Genomic DNA, 18,453 nt, shown 5'->3' with positions numbered 1-18,453 from the left:
TTAATTAATTTTTATTTGGTTTTTGTTTATTAATATTCATGAAAATAAGAGCTAAGAAGTACTACGTTTGCTCCTAATCTTGCCGATTTTTTGCCGTTATTGTTGAATGAAAAGCTTTTCTTATCATAATTTGCTCAAGTTGCTCTAACCATTCTCACTATTCTGTGTTCGATCCATCTTAGAGTAGTACAAAATCTACATAGAAGCTCAATTTTCTTAACCATATGCGTAATCTCTTTATAGAACCATCCACACATCCCGCCATTGTCTCCTTCGTTAAAAATACTTGTAAGATACTTGTTCGACCTAAATTCTGCTCTCCTAAGCTCCTAAAGAATTAGCCGGACACTGATGATTCGAGACTGTATGTTCACGCAGAACGTCCATGGTAAAATAGAATAACTCGGAAATCGTGTATATATGAAGAGAAAAGGCAGAAACAAAGATGCTATTGCACCATAAAAGAGCCCGTAAACGAAATATGAACATCAGATTGGTGAAATTTCATTACTAGAAAGCCCAAATACAGAGATCTCGGTGGAAAACTCAGAGTCATCCCTTTGCCTACTTTTCACTTCATACGAAACCCAAATACAATTAGTATTCACAAGCTACAACTATGAGGTGTCACATATAGGCCCGAATTCTGAGATATGGCCTTTGCCCGACTTGTACAGCAGCGGAGAGACGCATTTTGTCATATCAGTTTATCAAAATTGAAAGGTTGGGTGGGTAGTGTATGTCAGTAAACTTCCATATGACTCAAGACTCACACTCTCTGCTTTGTGGAGTCGATGCGGTCATGCTGCGGTGCTTCCATGTAACTCTCCGGCTCGTCTTCTTCGTCCGAGGAGAGGAAGGAAGAACCCATCCATGACTTGAACCCTTCATTGACCCGTCTCTCGACATCTGGAGTGACTTCCAAGGGATTCGTTTCCAGCATCTCAAGCCCCAAATTCCGAGCTCCGAGCTCTCCCTCATCAAGGATTGCAGCAGCTTTCCTCCTCAGGAAGAAAGCTGTTCCTCCGTATAAGGTCACAAGCCCCCAAGATGCTAGCTCATAGCACCAAAATAAGGGCACGGAGCAGCTGCTCCCTAGAGTGAGGAGGCTTGAACCGAGAAACAAGGCAAGGAGTCCAAAAATTATAGCAAAGACAATGTTGAGGATGGAGAGACAACGAACCCCACCTACATAATAGGTACAAATGAGTATCATGAAATGATAAGTATGCTATAGTTCCAAATGTAATTTCTCCTCAAACCTATCCTATTAACCAACTAAAGGCTCAATTCAAAATATAAAGTAGCCAATAACAACAGTGTAGAAGTTCAAAGGGCAGATCACACACCCCTTCTGGAAGCACAGTAATTGTTTTCAACCACCTTCAAGCATCCATGTCTTGTTGGTGCAGAATAAGCAACAAGAATGCCTGAAACATTTACAGAACTCTGAGCAACTGAAAACCGACAATGTCAAGTACTTTGCCACAAGTAAAAGATTCAATAGCAGGATCAGATATACAAAGATAAACTAGAAAAGCAGAAAGGAAAGTGTTCTTAAAGGGGAAAAGTCTATTCTTGAAGTTTCTCACTGAATATTGATATGAAATTTCATTTTTCCCACAAGCAGGCTCTCTAGAGATGCTTAATTCATACCAATCGGGTGTTACTTTTGCCAACAAATGCGCGACTCCAAAACCCGCTTCTAGGAACTTATTTCCATTAAAACACAATGCCAATACTTTATCTATAGCAGCAACTGCATTATTTTGGAATCAATTACAGTGACAAAATCGTTAGCACTCACTTTCCCTAGAAAGACAGCTATCATAATACTACGATCTAACGACACTTGTAACAGGAACGTAAAGTGAAGAGGAACAACATAGGCACAAGAAGGAACAGCAGCAGCATATCATGACTTGCTTACCGGCAAGAAGATAAACAGCGGAAACTGAGAAAATGATCGTCGAGGGCACGAAAAGAACTATCCAGAAATATTCAACAGTCTCAGCATCCGTCAAGTAGAAAGCCCCCGGCAACAAATCTGAATCCCGGTGTTTGAGATTAATCTGCAGGGGCTGGAGCCTCCTGTCCCTGCAGAACGGTCTCTTCGCGGGATCACTCGGAAACACTATGTTCAGGCTAATGATTGTACAGGTCATGACAACTAAACAGATCAAAGAAACCGACAGCACCAAGGACGGTCTTTGGAGCTTCGTCCAAGCTTTGTCCTCGTCCCGGAGGCTCTCGTACTCGTGCTTCGGCATGAATGCCTGCCGCAAGGCGTCTCCGATTATCGACATCTCTGATTAAACTAGCTGTTGTACCTGAACTTCTAATGCGATCTAGGGATCTAACATAAAGAACCCTGAGGTGGAACTCAACAGGAAACTCGGTTGCCAAGATCGCTTCGAGCCAATGGAAGCTCAAATTCAAGAATCCCAGCTGAACACAAAGATCCAAGAACTGGAAGCTTAGGGCTTCCGAGGTTTTTGAGCTGAAGAAGAAGAAGGAGAGCAGAAACCACCGTTTGCTCGACCGGGACGGAGATATGGTCGACGGAGGAACTTCAGTGGATCAGAAACTCTGCAATTGAGCCCGATTGGGAATCCGCGGTGGGGTTTGGGTCAGGGTATCAAATCGAGCAGCAAACCCTAATTTGGACGGACTCGAAATCGGAAAGCAGAAGATGCTCTCCGCCGGCGGGTGAACATCAGGGCTCGTTCGGTTGTGGAGTTTGAGCCTGATCGAAGACCGTTGATTTTTAATATTTGAGAAAATGTTTTATTATCATCGGGGTTAATGATATAATAAAATACGATGTTTCCACGAATCCTTATTTTTAAAAATTAAAAGTGTATGGCTAAAAAATGATTGCCTTTGAATGGATTGTTCCGTTTTGATTCAAAATGCGATTTTAAGATCTTACTTTAACTTAATTTTGTCCATAACAAAACAAAATAATTCATACAAAGTCAAATGGTGAATTCTATTTATACCACTCTTTTTCAAAGTTAAAATTACATAATTTATACAAAATCAAAAAGTAAATCTTATACATAATCATTTATATCACTCTTTTTTTAAATCTGATTTTAATATGTTACTTACAAACCAAACGGATCATAAAAGCCTTTTAAAAAAATTAAGGAAAGGTAATGTTCTGTTGATACCAGGATTGATAAAAGGAATCGCTAAAAATGATTGTTTTAAATATTTCTTTATGTTTATATATTTTATATATATCTAAATAAGATATATCTGCCTTTTACTTAGGATTTTGGAGTAAACTAACAAATGCTGATAGATATTAAAAACAAAAATATCTCTAATTTGCGCAAATATAATAATTACAATTTTCAAATAATTAATGCGGTATCAATAATTTATTAGTTTTTTATTTGCTGAATAATTGATGTTAATTTGATGAAAAATACTTACTTGAATAAAAAATTAAGTAGAAATATTAGTAAATGAGAAAAAAAGATATAAAGGCTGGAAAATAATTTACAAATAAAAATTGTAAATGCAATTTTCAAGCAAAATGCATTAACAAAAATGTTATGTAAACCGTACAATGAATGAGATCATTTATATTATAATTTTTAATTTTCCAGGTAGAATAATAACCTTAATTTTAATTAAAATAATTTTATTCATTTTATTTTATTATTTTAAAGTATAAATTAATGCTTTTTTGAGTAAATAAACCATAACTACTTTTTTACGTAAATAAAGTATTTAATATTACTAACTCAATACGGTGAAGTCAACATCTTTTGTTCATTGTTGTATTGAGAATGATAAAAAAAATTAATATTTATAATTATAAACTAATTAATATTTTTAAAGATCCAATTATTAATAATAGAATATGTAAGGTTCTGTTACGTAACGATTCCGCAACAGGAAAAATTGCCTTGGCGGGACCTGATGGTGGCCGGCCGGCATAGAGATTCCCAGTCACTGCGTGATTGATTCTCTCATAACTCAGTCTCGTCTCTGTTACTGATCATCAGTTCTCATAAAGATACAGACTCAAAGATTCCTACTCTGCTGCTCCCATGGCGTCGTCCCTTACCTTCTCTCGGGCCCTCACAAAAGCCAACGATCGCCACTCCGATCACCCAACGAGGATCACACGGCAATTCCCCTTCGCAAGACATGGGCGTCTGCTCCCATTGCGCAGACTGCCGAGGGCACTGATGGGCAGCAATTCGTCTTCCCGAGCTGAAGCTCTGATCGGTGACGACTCTTCTCTTTTTACTAAGCTCTCCTGTCTATAAATCTTTATCCGTCGTAGTTCGGTATTTTCTGGAGTGATACATTACATTTAACGAATTTGTTGTGTACAGATTCAGGGAGTCAAGTAGCGGCAGCGGATGTTCCAGTACTCGACGGCTCGGAGGTTATTAGTTTCCTCTATCTAATTAGTTCGTCGAAAATATTCATTCTGTTTCATATGTTTATGGACACTAGCTTCCGCCATTGCCTGGTAGTCGGTTCTTCAATGTTACTCATAGGCCTTTCATAAATGTCTAGTCCGGTATTCATGCAGTTCTTCCGAGGACCTCGGTCGTTGAACGTGCAGCCTCCTGTTTGATTGAATAAGCTCACCAAGTAACATGGTATTCGGCAATTATGTTGTTTTTCTGCGAGGCTTTAGGAATATCGAACTTTTGCGTAAGATCAAGACGGAACACTTAAAAATGAACCTTCGTAGCAGCGCACAAGCATAGAAATCTCAGTAAAATGATTCGTTCTCTGTGTTGGGAATTGAGAGCCTAGAATTCGAATGCCGCAGTCTGTTGAGGTGAATATCGCAATCTGATATCTGTTAGCAATTCTGTTTACTTGTTCAAATAGGTAATCCAGAGGATGAGGGCAAGGCGAGAGGACTGGCAAGGCAAACAACAGTTTTTGGCTATGTACTCGAGTATTCTAGGTGGAATAACGACGGATCCAACTGCAATGTTGATCCCGATGGACGACCATATGGTTCATAGAGGGCACGGTGTGTTTGATACAGCGGCGATAATGGACGGGTTTGTAAATCTTGTGCTCCCTGAAAAATATGCCTCCCAAGTATAGTATGTTTGATTAATCTTTGATTGTTCTTATATTAGATTTCTCTACGAGCTGGACCAGCACTTGGATCGTATTCTAAGGTCGGCATCAATGGCCAAAATTCGGCCCCCCTTCGACCGTGAAACCATTAGGCAAATACTGATACGAACGGTGAGCATCTCCAAGTGTCGAGAAGGTTCCCTAAGATATTGGCTCTCAGCAGGACCGGGTAACTTCCAGCTTTCTTGCTCTGGCTGCCCTGAATCCGCCTTATATGCCATAGTCATTCAAGACCAGTCGCCCTTCGACTCAGGGGGTGTTAAGGTAATTACGTCTTCGGTTCCCATAAAGCCGCCCCAGTTCGCCACCACCAAGAGCGTGAACTATCTTCCAAACGTGCTCTCAAAGATGGAGGCCGAGGAAGATGGGGCCTTTGCGGCCATCTGGCTTGACGGTGACGGGTTCGTGGCTGAGGGCCCGAACATGAATGTGGGGTTTATCACGAGGGAGAGGGAGCTCTTGATGCCCTGCTTCGATAAGATTCTCAGTGGATGCACAGCCAAAAGGGTGCTCAACCTCGCAGAAGGGTTAGGGAAGAAGGGTGAGATTCGGGGAATCACATTAAGAGATGTCACAGTGGAGGAAGGGAAGGCAGCCGAGGAGATGATGCTTATTGGTAGCGGGGTTCTCATCAGACCCGTGGTCCAGTGGGACAATCAGTTGATCGGTGATGGTAAGTGCTCTATCCTACAGTCGATGATGTCGCTTAGTAGTTTTTCTTAGCTGCAGTTCATGTAAAATTGGATGTCTGCAAGTTTCTAATCTCTCTTTATTGCTGTTCTTTGAAGGCAAAGAAGGTCCAGTAGCTCGGGCTCTCCATGATGCTATTGTCGAGGACATGAAATCCGGACCATCCTCAGTCCGAACTCCTGTTCCTTACTGAGCCCATGTTCGCAGCATTTCAGATTGTCACTCGATATGCAGCAAGTCGGGATGCGGGTACGAGCAAAATACAGTTGTTGTCCAACTTAGTCCAGTGGCTGTTGTTAGAGTGTTAAGTTTAGGACGAAATTTGTATGTGCAATGTAGCAACGTTACTGGCTATTGCTTTCTCTGGTTCTCTTCCAGACTTCAAACTGAAACTCCACATTCTTCCTCATCCTTGGCCCATTTTTCCTGAAAACTGATATAGTCTTTAAATTTTCCATTGCGTTTCACACTGAAATTGAAATTTGACATTGGTGGACAAAAAGGAAAACAAAACACTTATAAAGGAGCTTTCTGTGGCGAAGCAAAGAGATGTGGCAGAGCCGCAATGAAATGTTCATACGACAACATCCATTGGACTTGAGAATGAATGTGAATGAAGCAAGAGAAACCCAAACTGCCGAGGAAAGAATATATACTATACCATGGTAAAGTTTTGTTCCCCCGAAGAAAGAATACTATATCACGGTCAAGCTTTGTTCCCTTTGTCAGCTGAAATCAAACCTTGCTCTCAATCTTGATCTCTGATTTCTCCTTGCCCATTCCCTATCGACAATCCAATGTTCAAAAATGGATCGGGACTAGAGGTTACACCTCCAATGACTGCCTGAGACGATTGTTTAGTTGATGCAGCTGGAAAGGCTACCGTGCCATTGGAGTAAGGCTCCTCGCTGTGTTCCTTCCTTTTGCTTCCACCATTCACGTCCATAGCCACTGGATTTTGCTCGTTTCTGGTCTCAGTCCGGAGTGCTGGTCTCAGTGCCGTACCTGCATCGATCTCAAAAATTTTATTTTCCTTTAAACTCCCTATAATCTTCTCCACACTACCCCGTGGTTACACCAATATGCTTTGGAAAGTCTAGACTTCTGTTAAAAGAGGAAACTCACCGTCAGTACTCCCACCAGTCAAACTGATGAGCTTGGTAAGAAAATCACAGAAATTTGTCAAGACGAGTTTCTCCTGTTCTGCATAGATTGTGGAGTCACATCTATATGAATTATTACTTGTGATTCGGGTACGCTCGGTAGTCCCCTCTTGCAACCCTTCTTCGAGAAATAGAGAATCTCTCTCATCACACAATAGAGCGAGAGTTCCAGGAGACATCGGCCTCTCATTCTGCTTATTATCTACATCTGATGCAGAGCTACTAGTTTCATCTCTTTGGGATCCGATCCTACAAAAGTGATCTCCGGAAATGCCACCATCCTTCTGACTACAATCCGTTCTTTGGCTGGGCTCAGAAACCGGGAGTTTGAGGTCATTCCTCTCTGCTGGCTCACCAAACTTGCGTTCTTTCTCTGTAAAAGTTAACCAGCGACCAACATGTATCAATCAGTATTAGGGTACTACAATGAATCTGTGCTCAAACTAAACAACAATTTGACCTGTTATCAAATCATTTTAGTCGATTAACTAACATTTTAAAGCTTATGATCATAACAATTGCAAACAATCATGGAATATATATATATATATATGGTCTAAAGTACATCATACATGTATACTACACTTTATTGAACAAGCAACTTACCTAGCAGCATCTATTTCACAAATTGCAGGAGTGAGTTGGGGTTTTTTTTCCAATATTGCTCATAGTAAAATAAGGTTGAAAATTAAATAGTATATTATATAGTATATGATTTTCCGATATTGCTCTAGTATTTTTCATAACATTTATAAGTATATAAAAACTAATGTAGAGTTAAAAAAGATTTTTTTAACATTAATAAATTATAAATCAATAATTACAAAAAGGAATGGTCAGAGGAGAGAAGGAATAAAGTTACGGTGGAAAAGAGAGAGAGGAGACAGAAAGGAGTAGAAGGAGTTGGGAAGTTGATAGGGAAGTATGATGTACGGAGTAGTTAAAAATAATGGGAATTGATTAATTTATCCTCAACTATATAATTTTCAACCTTATATTACTATGAGCAATATCGGAAAACAAGCCCCAACTAACTCCTCCAATTTGTGATAGATATGCGGCTAGATAAGTTACTTGTTCAATAAAGTGTACTATACCTGAATGATGTACTTTAGACCCATATATATTATATATATATATATATATTCCATGATTGTTTGCAATTGTTATGATCACAAGCATTAAAATGTTAGTTAATCGACCAAAATGATTTTTAACTACTCAGTACATCATACTTCCCCATCAACTTCCCAACTCCCTCTACTTCTTTCTATCTCCTCTTTCTCTTTTCCACCGTACCTCCCTTCCTTCTCTCCTCTTACCATTCCATTTTGTAATTATTGATTTATAATTTATTATTATTTAAAAAATCTTTTTTAACTCTACAGTAGTTTTTATATACTCATAAATGTTATGGAAAATAATTATACATTTGCAGAGATTTTAAAAAGTATTAAAAAAAATTATGTCAAACTGCGCAACCAGTACTGCATCTTGTATAAGTCAAATGATTGAGCAATACAATAGTAAATTCTAAATGCAACACTAAAAGGATTTATAGGAGCAAAATTGATTATTGTATATAATGTTGCAATAAAACTCGATAAAATATGAGTGCAAAGAAAGATCCGGAGTTCAAGTCAACACCATACTGAAGTCAATACCTGCATGTGTTTTCCTAGCATCTCTAGAAGTGACAACCAGAAGTGAGCAGAGCTTCTTTATATCTTGTAGTTGGAGAATATTCACCAGCGGTGATCTTCAGCCACAACCAGCAATAGTATGTCAGTTTTTCACATGATAAATTGAGGGAGGGGGGTTGGAATTCCCTTCCATGCATGTAGATACTCATATAAAAGCATAAAACCTGTACTTGGAATATCGGAGTGCTATATTGGCAGTGTCAGCTGCAGAGACAGGAAGTGAAGCAGCAGATGCTCTACGGTTGTCTTCCTAAAGAATTCCAACAAAAAAGATAATAAATAATAAATAAAAACACATCATATCATGACAGATAAGAAGATGGGCGATTAGGCACACAAGGATGTAGTATTCTCCATCTATGATCTGAATCACAACAGAAAGGAAAGAAACATTCCTAGAGTGTGCATCCTACAACTATGCAGAAACATAAAATGTAATATTTAAAACTGCTCGAAATAATAATATCTGACTGACTGAAAACATGATTTTGTACTTAACAGCTGCACATCTGCTTGCAAAATGATGGTAGATGTTAGTAAATTCTTACTAGTATTCATATAGCAACTAATCCAAATCAGTACTTCCGCGTTCAAAATCATGCAAGAAACAGAATACCTGTTGAAGTTTAGCACTTCCCTGCATGGATTTGCCATTTGTTGTTCCACTGAACATACTAACTCTACTCAGTGTAGGAGGGACACCATAACCAGAGGAACCAATAGCACCACAGATAGCCGCATTGGCTGCTTGTTGGATGTTAGCCATGCTATCGTGGCCAACATGATAAAGAGCTGTTCGTTCTTTGCTTCCTTCAAAGTTTCTGCAGTCCTTGCATCTGCAATTGTCGGAGCACAGAATACCAGCTTGGAAGCACTCACAGTACTTCTTGAGGCATCCTGATTTCTTGCACTGACAACCTTTGTAATGCTTTCCAACTATTTGAACTGCTTCTGCTTCATCCTGGAGTATTTTCAAATGGAGAAATATTTGACACAAGCTTTGTTAAAATAGTTTTTGCGACAGGAATCAAGTTTTCTATTTGTTGACAAGAGATGCTCCAGCTTCTATCCTTAGCAAACAAAAGCTTACATTCTTCAATTAAGATCAGCCAATCCTTGTTGAGCAAGGAAAAATATTACATCCTGTTTTTTACTTAAAATAAGATTCACACCCTAATGCTTCAACCTTAAAAAGTCTGAACCGGCATAATCCACAGTTTATGAGAGCAGGAAGTATGATGACCAGCCAGGGTCCATGGCTGAGAAACGCACAGTGACTGGCTCATACAAATGCAGTTTAAATTGCAAATAATTCTAGAAAAAAATTAAGAAACAGAAATCCAGCATGAAAGTCTAGTAGCAGTTGCAGCAATCAATCCGCATCCATAGAGGCATGTTGCTAGGCAAACAAAGATGTGAGCAAATTATCATTTAGTAGATCAATAAATGCAAAAGAAATTCTCTTAATCTAAAAAAGTCAGATTACGTACCCCACAATCCTTTAACCGTAATGGACTGCTATCAATCTTTGGTTTAAACGCATTTGGGTTCTTCCCTAAAGTTAATTCAACTGCCTCTTGCCTGACAGCCTCATTTTCCACATTATTCTGACAACTGGTGCAGTTGCAACCATCACAATACATCCCAGCAGCATAACACTCGCAGTACCTAAGAACTGACAAATTCAGTATATTCTAGGAGGAAAAATGAAAGACATTGTCCATATATAGATTATAAATAATGATTCAGCAAAGTAAGAATCTTCTGAATCATACTACAACGGAAGTAACATGTTGAAAATTGCTGAAGAAGCAAGGATCCACTTACAGCTTCAAGCACCGGGAACTTTTACAGTTACATCTCTTCTGTTTCTTGGGTGTGCCTCCTTTCACTTCACTACTTAACCTTATGCGTGATATGGGAGATTCTTGCTGCCTGAAAACAAAACGGAATCGGGGAATGATTTAAAGAACGTCAAGAAATGAACAATTAAGATCATCCTATTAGGACAAAAGAATATAGCCATTCCTAAATGCTAGGTTAACATTATAAAATGAGGACTAATCAAACATTATAAAATCGATTTTTTTCCCTCATGTGAAGGTCAACATATTTGGTTCAACTTCTCGATATGCAAGGTTTTGAACTTGCATTTGCGGAGCATGTTGAATAGGTTAACACCTAAACCTCTGGCAAGAGTCATGGTGCTGAAGGTTCAATCCCACATTTCTTGCCATCGAAGGTAACATCACTATGGCTGTATCTGTCGTGTATTTGTTATTTCATTAGAAACAGCATATCGTCTCGCAAAAGCTAATTTTTATAATGTCTCCAATCTTAGTCCCTCTTTCACACTTCTTCAAAATGCCACACTACAGAAATTGAAGTAATTAACTTCAAATCCAACATTTCCTGGATTATAGCTCAGATGGATCGAGAAAATTAATAATTTAGAATACGAAAGACTTAACCTTAATCCACCAGAAAATTAAACTCATTTTGGTCATGTTCAACTCGATCGGCTGCCTCCAAAGAGTATCGAGCAGTGTATAACAAGAATTACGAGTACTTACGAATCCTGTGCGGCTGGTGACAGAGGTCTGTGCGCGGGATGTGGTATCCGAGGTAGCAAAGGCGGTGACTTCACCAGCATCTGTGAAGATGACTGCACCGGTGATTGCGGCAAAGGCTGCTGCAACTGTAACGGAAACTGCACTAGCCGTTCCGGTGGCTGTGAATGGGACTGCGCCGGCTTCTGCGACACTGACGACGACTGCTGCGGCTGTGACTGTGACTCACACTCCAACCCCAAACCAGACCGTAACTGCAGCTCCAACTGTAACCGCGACGGATTCCGCGGCTCCGACGACCGCCGGAGTTGCTCCGGCGATGCCGCATTGGCAGAATTCCTGCAAGCCGCGGTGAAGTCCAGCTGCCTGGCCAGCTTCCGCGGAGCGACCTCCGACACCGTTTCGCCCGTCTCCATCACTCCTCGAGGAAGAAAACTCGAAGCAGCTGTCCGCCTCCGAAATCACCGACTAAATTCAGCAGGCACAGTGAGCGAGGACCGGCGAATGCCACCTCGGAGAAGAATCGCACCTAAGGACACGGCACGGCGTCAAGTAATCTCATCAGTGTCCGCCGTCGCCGGAATGTCGGCGAGATTCTCCCGCGGCCGCGAATCCGAGCCGCCGGACGGAGTGGCTTTAGGTTTAGAGAGAGAGAGGGGGGAGAGAGAGAGAGAGAGAGAGAGATGATTTCAGAGCTTTTGAAATTTTGACTGTTCTGTTTCTTTTCGGGAAGTCAAAAAATTTGATTATAAATCTGCATCAGTGGGACTGGGGAGGTGGGGGGAGGGGAGCGATCGGACGGTGCAGATTGAAACCTTCAGTGGGGGAAGGGCGATCCTGGCCGTCAGTGAGGGAGGGATTTGGCGCTAGTAATAAAGGGAGGGAGATGGTGACGCGTGAATTGGAGGGAAATACACGTGTACGGCTCAGATGCGATCGTGATAACGGGCGTGGATTTTTTTGTACTTGTCAATTTAATGAACGGACAATATTTGAATTTGAAAATCTTACCTACGCACTTTATTTGAAGCACATGATTTAATGAGAGACATACTCCCGGTGCACCATGAGCCCACCTAGCTCGATTGACCTGTACTGCACCAACGTGGCAGTTCCAGAATGGCTGAATCATCGCACTTGTCGGAGTTGACTTGCAATTGACCTCACAGTGAGGAATCTTAAAGAATTAAATTATATATATATGTAGTATATTATATAATTATAAAATAGAAGACACTGAAAACAAATAGACATATGTGTATAAAATAATAAAATAACCACTTAAAAATGGAAAGAATATTGAAATTTCCTATTTAGGGATGTTATGTGATAATTGTGGACTAATTCGTCAACTTTTTTTCTTATGTATTTCTCTTTCAAGATATTGAGGAAAATAAGGTACGAAAGTTTTATTCCTAATATACTGCCAAAGATGATAAACTACTTAGATGACATTTCGAAAGCATATTATATATGTTTTTTTTAATAAAACATGTATCCTCTTTGCATCGATATTAAAAGCTGCAAAATACTGAATCCTCAGAAAAATATATCTGAGCATCCTTCCGATATTCATATCTAATAAAATTTTCTTGAATGTGCAGTTAGAAAGATTTTTATGATGATTTTAAAAGCACTCGGAGGATAAAATATATATTTATAATTAATTTGAAAATTCTCTTAATTAAAAAATGGAAAATTGACTCTAATATGAATTGTAAATTTACATAATATTCAAGAATTATCTAATATTTATGAATATTATTAAAAAATTTACGTGAATTTTTTTAAGATGATTTATGCCTTGTTTGGCTTTAGAAATTGTTTTTAACTCAATCCCACTTATTTTCAATTCAACAACACAATTATGACTTTTTCCTTTTTAAAAAAAAAATTAATCATTCAATTCAATTTTTAATATTAAATCCACTCAATTATTCATTACTTTTTCCATAATTCAACAACACAATCATTACTTCATCATTACTTTCTCTCAATTATTCATTACTTTTTCATATTTTTTCTCATAATTCAACAACACAATCATTACAAATTAATTAAAATCAAAACTCAATTCAACTCTACTCAAACCAAAACATTTTCTTTTGGTGAATTAGGGGGTCGAAATCCAATTGCATTAAACTAAACAGTTTGAGAAATACAAAGTTGGGGTATGGTGTCCCTTATAATGGAATATCCTCAAACGAGAATAACAAAAGAAAGTTAAGTCCAGTAGCACAGTTAACGATATATCAAATCTTAAGGAAAGAGACAGTTACTTTTAATAATTTGCCAACCAATCAGTACATTTGAAATACATACACGTGCACATTGCCGTCCAAGAAAATATAGACTGTCTGTCAATTGTCGGATCAGTGAATAATAGCTGTTAGCTCCCACAAGAAAAGGATAGATGTTGCATGGACTTTGGCATAATGCGCAGAAAGAGTAGTATATAGAATATCTTCTTCTTTTTTAATTGAATAGAGACTATAGAATGTCATCTGCAATACTGAATATATCAAAAATTCTTTCATCGACGCGATGAATGAATGGTTCGTAAGATTTTCATAGTTATTGGATCAACATGGGGTCATCCAAGCAATCGGTCATGAGGCCCCGCATGAACCTTGTCCAGGTAATGCACTGAGCAAAGTTCCCATGAATATATTATTTTAGACCACATTCCCTTTTCATATTTGCACAAAACCGATGTTAATGTTATTTAATTAGTTGTACAGAATCCAAGATGCACATAATCTATGATATATAATATATATGATGAGATATATCTACTTGAATTAGACCACACAACTGATTAAAATATATGTGTTTCCCTCCTTTTAATTGATCCGTTTCAATGACTATAATATAATATATAATGTATATCAAACATTAGAAAAGGATGGGTAAGATCTAAGTTTGATCCTTATGCTCGGTCCAGCTGGTACAAGAACTACATGTGAACTGAACATAAACACTTTTTCCCCATAAAATGTAAAGTCTAAGTTTGATACTTATGATGGGTATGAAAAACCAGTTGAGTGGCATTTATATCCATAGTCCATACTTACGTTTTCGGAGCTATTCGTATATCGAAAGAGTAATTCATCAGACAAGACCCGGTCTACAATATGTCATTGATTTAAACAGAAGGACGAGGATACAAACTAATTCTTTTATACTCGACGTATTGTTGTTCCTCTTGATGAGGACTCCATCCCGGACGTATTCTGGGTGCAGGTATTACTCTAAGGCCGGCCCATAGAATAATCGAGTAGATATAACTGGGTATCCTCGCCATCTCAATGTGACAGCAAAAAATCTACATTGGATGAGGGTGCCATTCATCATAATTAAGTTGAACTACAAAAACATGTCGGTCATTTTCTTTCAATCTCATATTCTCCTCTACAAGAGGGGCGCTGACTTACGAATCGTTCGGAAATGCAGTCGTCTTAGTTGACATTTTCTCAATCTAGGGTGTCAACTCGTCACGAGAATGGAACTTGCCGATCGTTAATTCGAGAAGTTGATGAACTTAACGATGATTTGTCTTGGCATTAGACCAAGCTTGACGCAATGACGCCATGCATGTCATAATTCTCTTAAAATCAAAACACGAGCTCGTAGTTGTATGCCTTTCTCTGATTTAATTATATAAGAAAATCTACATCAAATTACAAACGATTATATAAAATGTGCATGTGTGTGTATTTATATGTATATATATATGTATGTATGTATGTATGTATGTATATATCTTGTCGACCGTGGGATGGGACTAATTCGTACAACTGTGTGTAGTGTGTGTGTGTGTACAGGCTCCATTATTATTTTGTGTAGGCAATAATGGCAACTAATCAAACTTTTGTGGGGCAGCCCTCTCTCCTTCCCCTTCTGATCTTTCCTCTGCCACGAGAAAGAGATCTCCTCCTCCTTTCCCTCCCTCCACTATATTTATATTAAAAGTATCGAAAAAAAAAAAAGGAATCACTGTCCCATATTTTTACTTTTACGTCGTTAGAAATGGAATAATGGTTATTGTTACACTAATTTATGGTTACACCAATTTTAGGGATAATAGCTGGAAGGGCATGGGTTTCAAATTTTGAAAGATACTATAATATGGTCCTTTAAAGATCAGTCTTTTTAACAGATATACGATCATGGACTGGCTGGTCCGAGTTGTCCTGACACCGCTTACGGTTGAACCAACAATATTGATCGACACTGAAGGGATATGGGCGAATTTCCCTCTAATTTTGGTCTGCATGACGAGTCTCTAATTTTGGTCTGCATGATGAGTGCCATTTGTGTATGTTCTCAAGTGAGCTTACAAAAACATGTAGATGGACATAGCGTTTTTGCCCGATAGCTTACCCAAACTTAACTCAGGTATCATGTTTCCTCGAGAAAGGGATGTCCACGTAATTCAATAGCACACGATATTGCTTGTGAATGAAGAAGTTTCAAGTTTAACTCTTGACCGTGGGAATACCTAGCTATTTGCCTCGCTGTTTGACTTTTTATCATACTAGCTAAATCTTTAACTTCCCTTATAATCGAAATATATATATATATATATATGCCATCTCTCCTCTGTTATTATTATTATTATTAGTATATCTTCCTCCAATTTAATCATTTCATAGAAGGCCCTCTCATTTTCATATATATTTTATTTCATTTTTTTTATCTTTCATGTATATATATACACACGCACTGACTCTAACTCTATTTCTTCACAGTTCACAATAACATTCGAAAAGAATCGAGATCTACCCAATTTATTTAGAAACTCAGAAAATTTTATTTAACTGTAAAACACTAACCTGCGTACTTGGGCATGAAAAGTGAACATGAACACATGGGTCATGCTCTCGTTGCCCGCGTCAGACTATATGAAAGACTAAGGTACTGTAGTTTGGGCGAGAAATTCTTTTAACAAAGATGAAATGTTATATGGATAAACCCGAAATTTTGAGGGAAATCACGAGACTGATATAATTTACTCTTTCAAATTGAAATTGAAATCCCGTAACTATTTTGGCAAAGAGGCGCGACATACGTTACTGGCGGGGAATAACCTTTTTCTTTTCTTTTGTTTACGAATTCGAATTATATGAATGGCTTTTTTATTTTTCTGTTCTAATATAAGCTGATGAGGTCGAAGATTACCTGCCATCAGAAATGGATAAAAGAAAAATAAAGACAATAAATAATTTGCGCCTCCTTAAATAATATTTCAATATTAATAAAGTTCTTTTTTCTTTGCAAATTATTGGGTATATTTCCACAAAAGGTGGGTTTTTTTCTCAATTTTCTGTCCCCTCATGAACCCTAATTTGCACAGCGACGTATATATAGTAGCTTTGATTCGGCTCGGTTTCAAATGGAAATCGCTTGTACCTACAGTATCTTCACCGCGAAGAGAATGGTATCATCTAATGTTTATAAAAACTCTGATGATTATCAGAGCATGACTCGTTGAACAAAATGCAGTTCGTTTTTCATAAGGATCTCCTGCAGAAAATCAGCAGAACTGCACCTCATTCATGTTGCAGAATCCATATTGGATGAAAACAAATGACGGGCGGAACGAACAGATTAGTTGTTTCAGGATATTTCCTGATCAGCGAACAATAAGAAAGAAAATTTCGGTCAGACCATTAGCTGTGAATTCAAGTAAAGCAGCAGCTGAATTTCTGCAAAAATTGATGTCTTAGGAAACACAAAAACTGAAGTAGGAACCAATCTTTCTTGATATACGGAATACTATGATTTAATTGGTTCCATGTAAATTAACTTTTAACAACAATGTTCTTCTGAAAAGATGTATGAATTGCTGCAAATATACTTCTGCAATCATGATCGAATAAGAGGGTTTCAGCTTCTAGTGAAGAAAATTCTGCCCAATTGTTCCTTTATATCCCGAAACTCCAATTTTCCATTTCTTGTTTGTGCCGATATGGAGCCCGGAGTTTTGATTGCGACCAGGAGAATATAACTGTGTGATGTTGTACTTTACCCCATAATCAACCACTTAATTGGATCTTGGTCAGTCGAGATTCGCCGAGGCGATATTACTGCAAAAGCCAATCAATAAATTACGATTACAGGAAAATGATTAATTAGCTAGCAAGCTATTGATCTTATAAATAGTTTGCATGAGTAATGACGAAGGAAAATTTCCGAAAGAGAGGGAAAAGGGGTCCTTAAGTCATGGTGATGGCATTTAGCCATATAAAATTATACTTGTGTGTGTGTTTTTACTTTTTGTTTTTGCTTTTTAATGATATTTTGGAACTTTGCCTAATAAAAGGAAATATAAAGAGGCTTCCTCAATAAGAAGGGTGAGGTATCCCTTTCAACCATCAGATCCGTCTATACATACACACTCATAATTTCTCTTCTGATCTTTACGTCAAAAATCCCCATCAATTCCCATCGCATACGTATACATACCACAAAAGAATTAAATATATATGATCCACCTAAGTTCAAGCAAAGAAAAAAAGAAGAAGACCTCCCTAAGGTTCTTGCGCAGATAAAATTACAATAAAAATATCTCAACTTTCTTTTTCTTTCTTTTTTCCTCCAGCCAATCGGTACATTTTAGCCCTTTTTTTATTAGGGTTTCATACAAACACGCATTTCACGGTAAACTAGCCAAACAGTTTGACCATAATTGAAAGGGGTTACCATACTCTGAATTTGTATTGCTTAACTTTTATTTTAATGCAATTGTGCTTCACAGCCAAATTCACTAAAAAAAATGAGAGGTGATTTTTCGATCTTAGGCAATAGTTTATAACATAATGATTTTCTTGGATCTTAGGCAATAGTTTTTCGACATGATTCGATTTTTTTTTGGATAGTTGACATGATTCTTTATGTGAATGGATAGAATGAACGAGATGTACCAATTAATGTTATTAATTTTATAGTTATAAGTACGCAGCTATTAGTATTAAACTCGAGCACGAAATTGGCACTATATTCTCATCGAAAGGAAAAGCACTATATTGTCTTTATATTTGTGTACATGTACGTACAAACATATATGAAATATATATATGCAATTATGAATTATGAGACCTGACTTCTCGGTAAACATGGTGGACAAACCGATGTAAGAAATCATTGGTGTTTGGTATCACAAAGTGATATATAATAAACAGTCTTAATTTTTTA

General features: G+C 37.9%; 3 protein-coding genes across 6 annotated transcripts; 1 reads left to right on the top strand and 2 right to left on the bottom strand.

The window, feature by feature from the left end:
• Positions 1–471: 471 nt before the first annotated feature.
• Positions 472–2,780, bottom strand: LOC116189271. The gene is made up of 3 exons (XM_031518863.1): positions 1,931–2,780; positions 1,350–1,430; positions 472–1,188 (listed from the first exon to the last, which is right to left on the bottom strand). The coding sequence occupies exons 1-3, from the start codon at positions 2,304–2,306 to the stop codon at positions 770–772; spliced, it is 876 nt and encodes a 291-aa protein (XP_031374723.1). The 5' UTR covers positions 2,307–2,780; the 3' UTR covers positions 472–769.
• A 1,108-nt stretch (positions 2,781–3,888) lies between these two features.
• Positions 3,889–6,229, top strand: LOC116188308 (D-amino-acid transaminase, chloroplastic). The gene is made up of 5 exons (XM_031517577.1): positions 3,889–4,248; positions 4,359–4,411; positions 4,870–5,048; positions 5,130–5,803; positions 5,919–6,229. Exons 1-5 carry the CDS (start codon positions 4,068–4,070, stop codon positions 6,011–6,013), a joined length of 1,182 nt encoding a protein of 393 aa, XP_031373437.1. The 5' UTR covers positions 3,889–4,067; the 3' UTR covers positions 6,014–6,229.
• On the bottom strand, positions 6,119–11,985 carry LOC116188307 (protein tesmin/TSO1-like CXC 7). 4 transcript variants are annotated; one of them, XR_004152235.1, is made up of 9 exons: positions 11,260–11,985; positions 10,514–10,621; positions 10,177–10,354; positions 9,303–9,647; positions 8,851–8,936; positions 8,648–8,742; positions 6,946–7,356; positions 6,482–6,825; positions 6,119–6,253 (listed from the first exon to the last, which is right to left on the bottom strand). XR_004152235.1 is itself a non-coding variant. In XM_031517575.1 (8 exons), the coding sequence occupies exons 1-8, from the start codon at positions 11,670–11,672 to the stop codon at positions 6,569–6,571; spliced, it is 1,893 nt and encodes a 630-aa protein (XP_031373435.1). In that variant the 5' UTR covers positions 11,673–11,985; the 3' UTR covers positions 6,319–6,568. The 4 variants fall into 4 exon arrangements, 2 of the variants coding, with proteins under 2 accessions (XP_031373435.1, XP_031373436.1); XR_004152236.1 differs by having other exon boundaries at positions 6,119–6,246; XM_031517575.1 differs by lacking the exon at positions 6,119–6,253 and having other exon boundaries at positions 6,319–6,825.
• Between the last annotated feature and the right edge of the window lie 6,468 nt (positions 11,986–18,453).

This window comes from Punica granatum, chromosome 8 (genome assembly GCF_007655135.1).
Source record: "Punica granatum isolate Tunisia-2019 chromosome 8, ASM765513v2, whole genome shotgun sequence".
Lineage (NCBI taxonomy): Eukaryota > Viridiplantae > Streptophyta > Magnoliopsida > Myrtales > Lythraceae > Punica > Punica granatum.
The sequence above is the reverse complement of the archived record's forward strand: the minus strand, read 5'-3'. Positions and strand labels throughout refer to the sequence as shown.

Excerpts from the sequence above, each read along its gene's own strand:
- LOC116189271 (XM_031518863.1), bottom strand. The coding sequence starts at position 2,306 with ATGTCGATAATCGGAGACGCCTTGCGGCAGGCATTCATGCCGAAGCAC. Across the intron at positions 1,431-1,930 it reads CGCTGTTTATCTTCTTGCCG|GCATTCTTGTTGCTTATTCT; the intron begins GTAAGCAAGTCA and ends TAAATGTTTCAG. Across the intron at positions 1,189-1,349 it reads TTACTGTGCTTCCAGAAGGG|GTGGGGTTCGTTGTCTCTCC; the intron begins GTGTGTGATCTG and ends CCTATTATGTAG.
- LOC116188308 (XM_031517577.1), top strand. The coding sequence starts at position 4,068 with ATGGCGTCGTCCCTTACCTTCTCTCGGGCCCTCACAAAAGCCAACGAT. Across the intron at positions 4,412-4,869 it reads CAGTACTCGACGGCTCGGAG|GTAATCCAGAGGATGAGGGC; the intron begins GTTATTAGTTTC and ends TTGTTCAAATAG. Across the intron at positions 5,049-5,129 it reads ACAGCGGCGATAATGGACGG|ATTTCTCTACGAGCTGGACC; the intron begins GTTTGTAAATCT and ends TTCTTATATTAG.
- LOC116188307 (XM_031517575.1), bottom strand. The coding sequence starts at position 11,672 with ATGGAGACGGGCGAAACGGTGTCGGAGGTCGCTCCGCGGAAGCTGGCC. Across the intron at positions 9,648-10,176 it reads TACGGTTAAAGGATTGTGGG|GATGAAGCAGAAGCAGTTCA; the intron begins GTACGTAATCTG and ends AAAATACTCCAG. Across the intron at positions 7,357-8,647 it reads TGCTAGGAAAACACATGCAG|AGAAAGAACGCAAGTTTGGT; the intron begins GTATTGACTTCA and ends TAACTTTTACAG.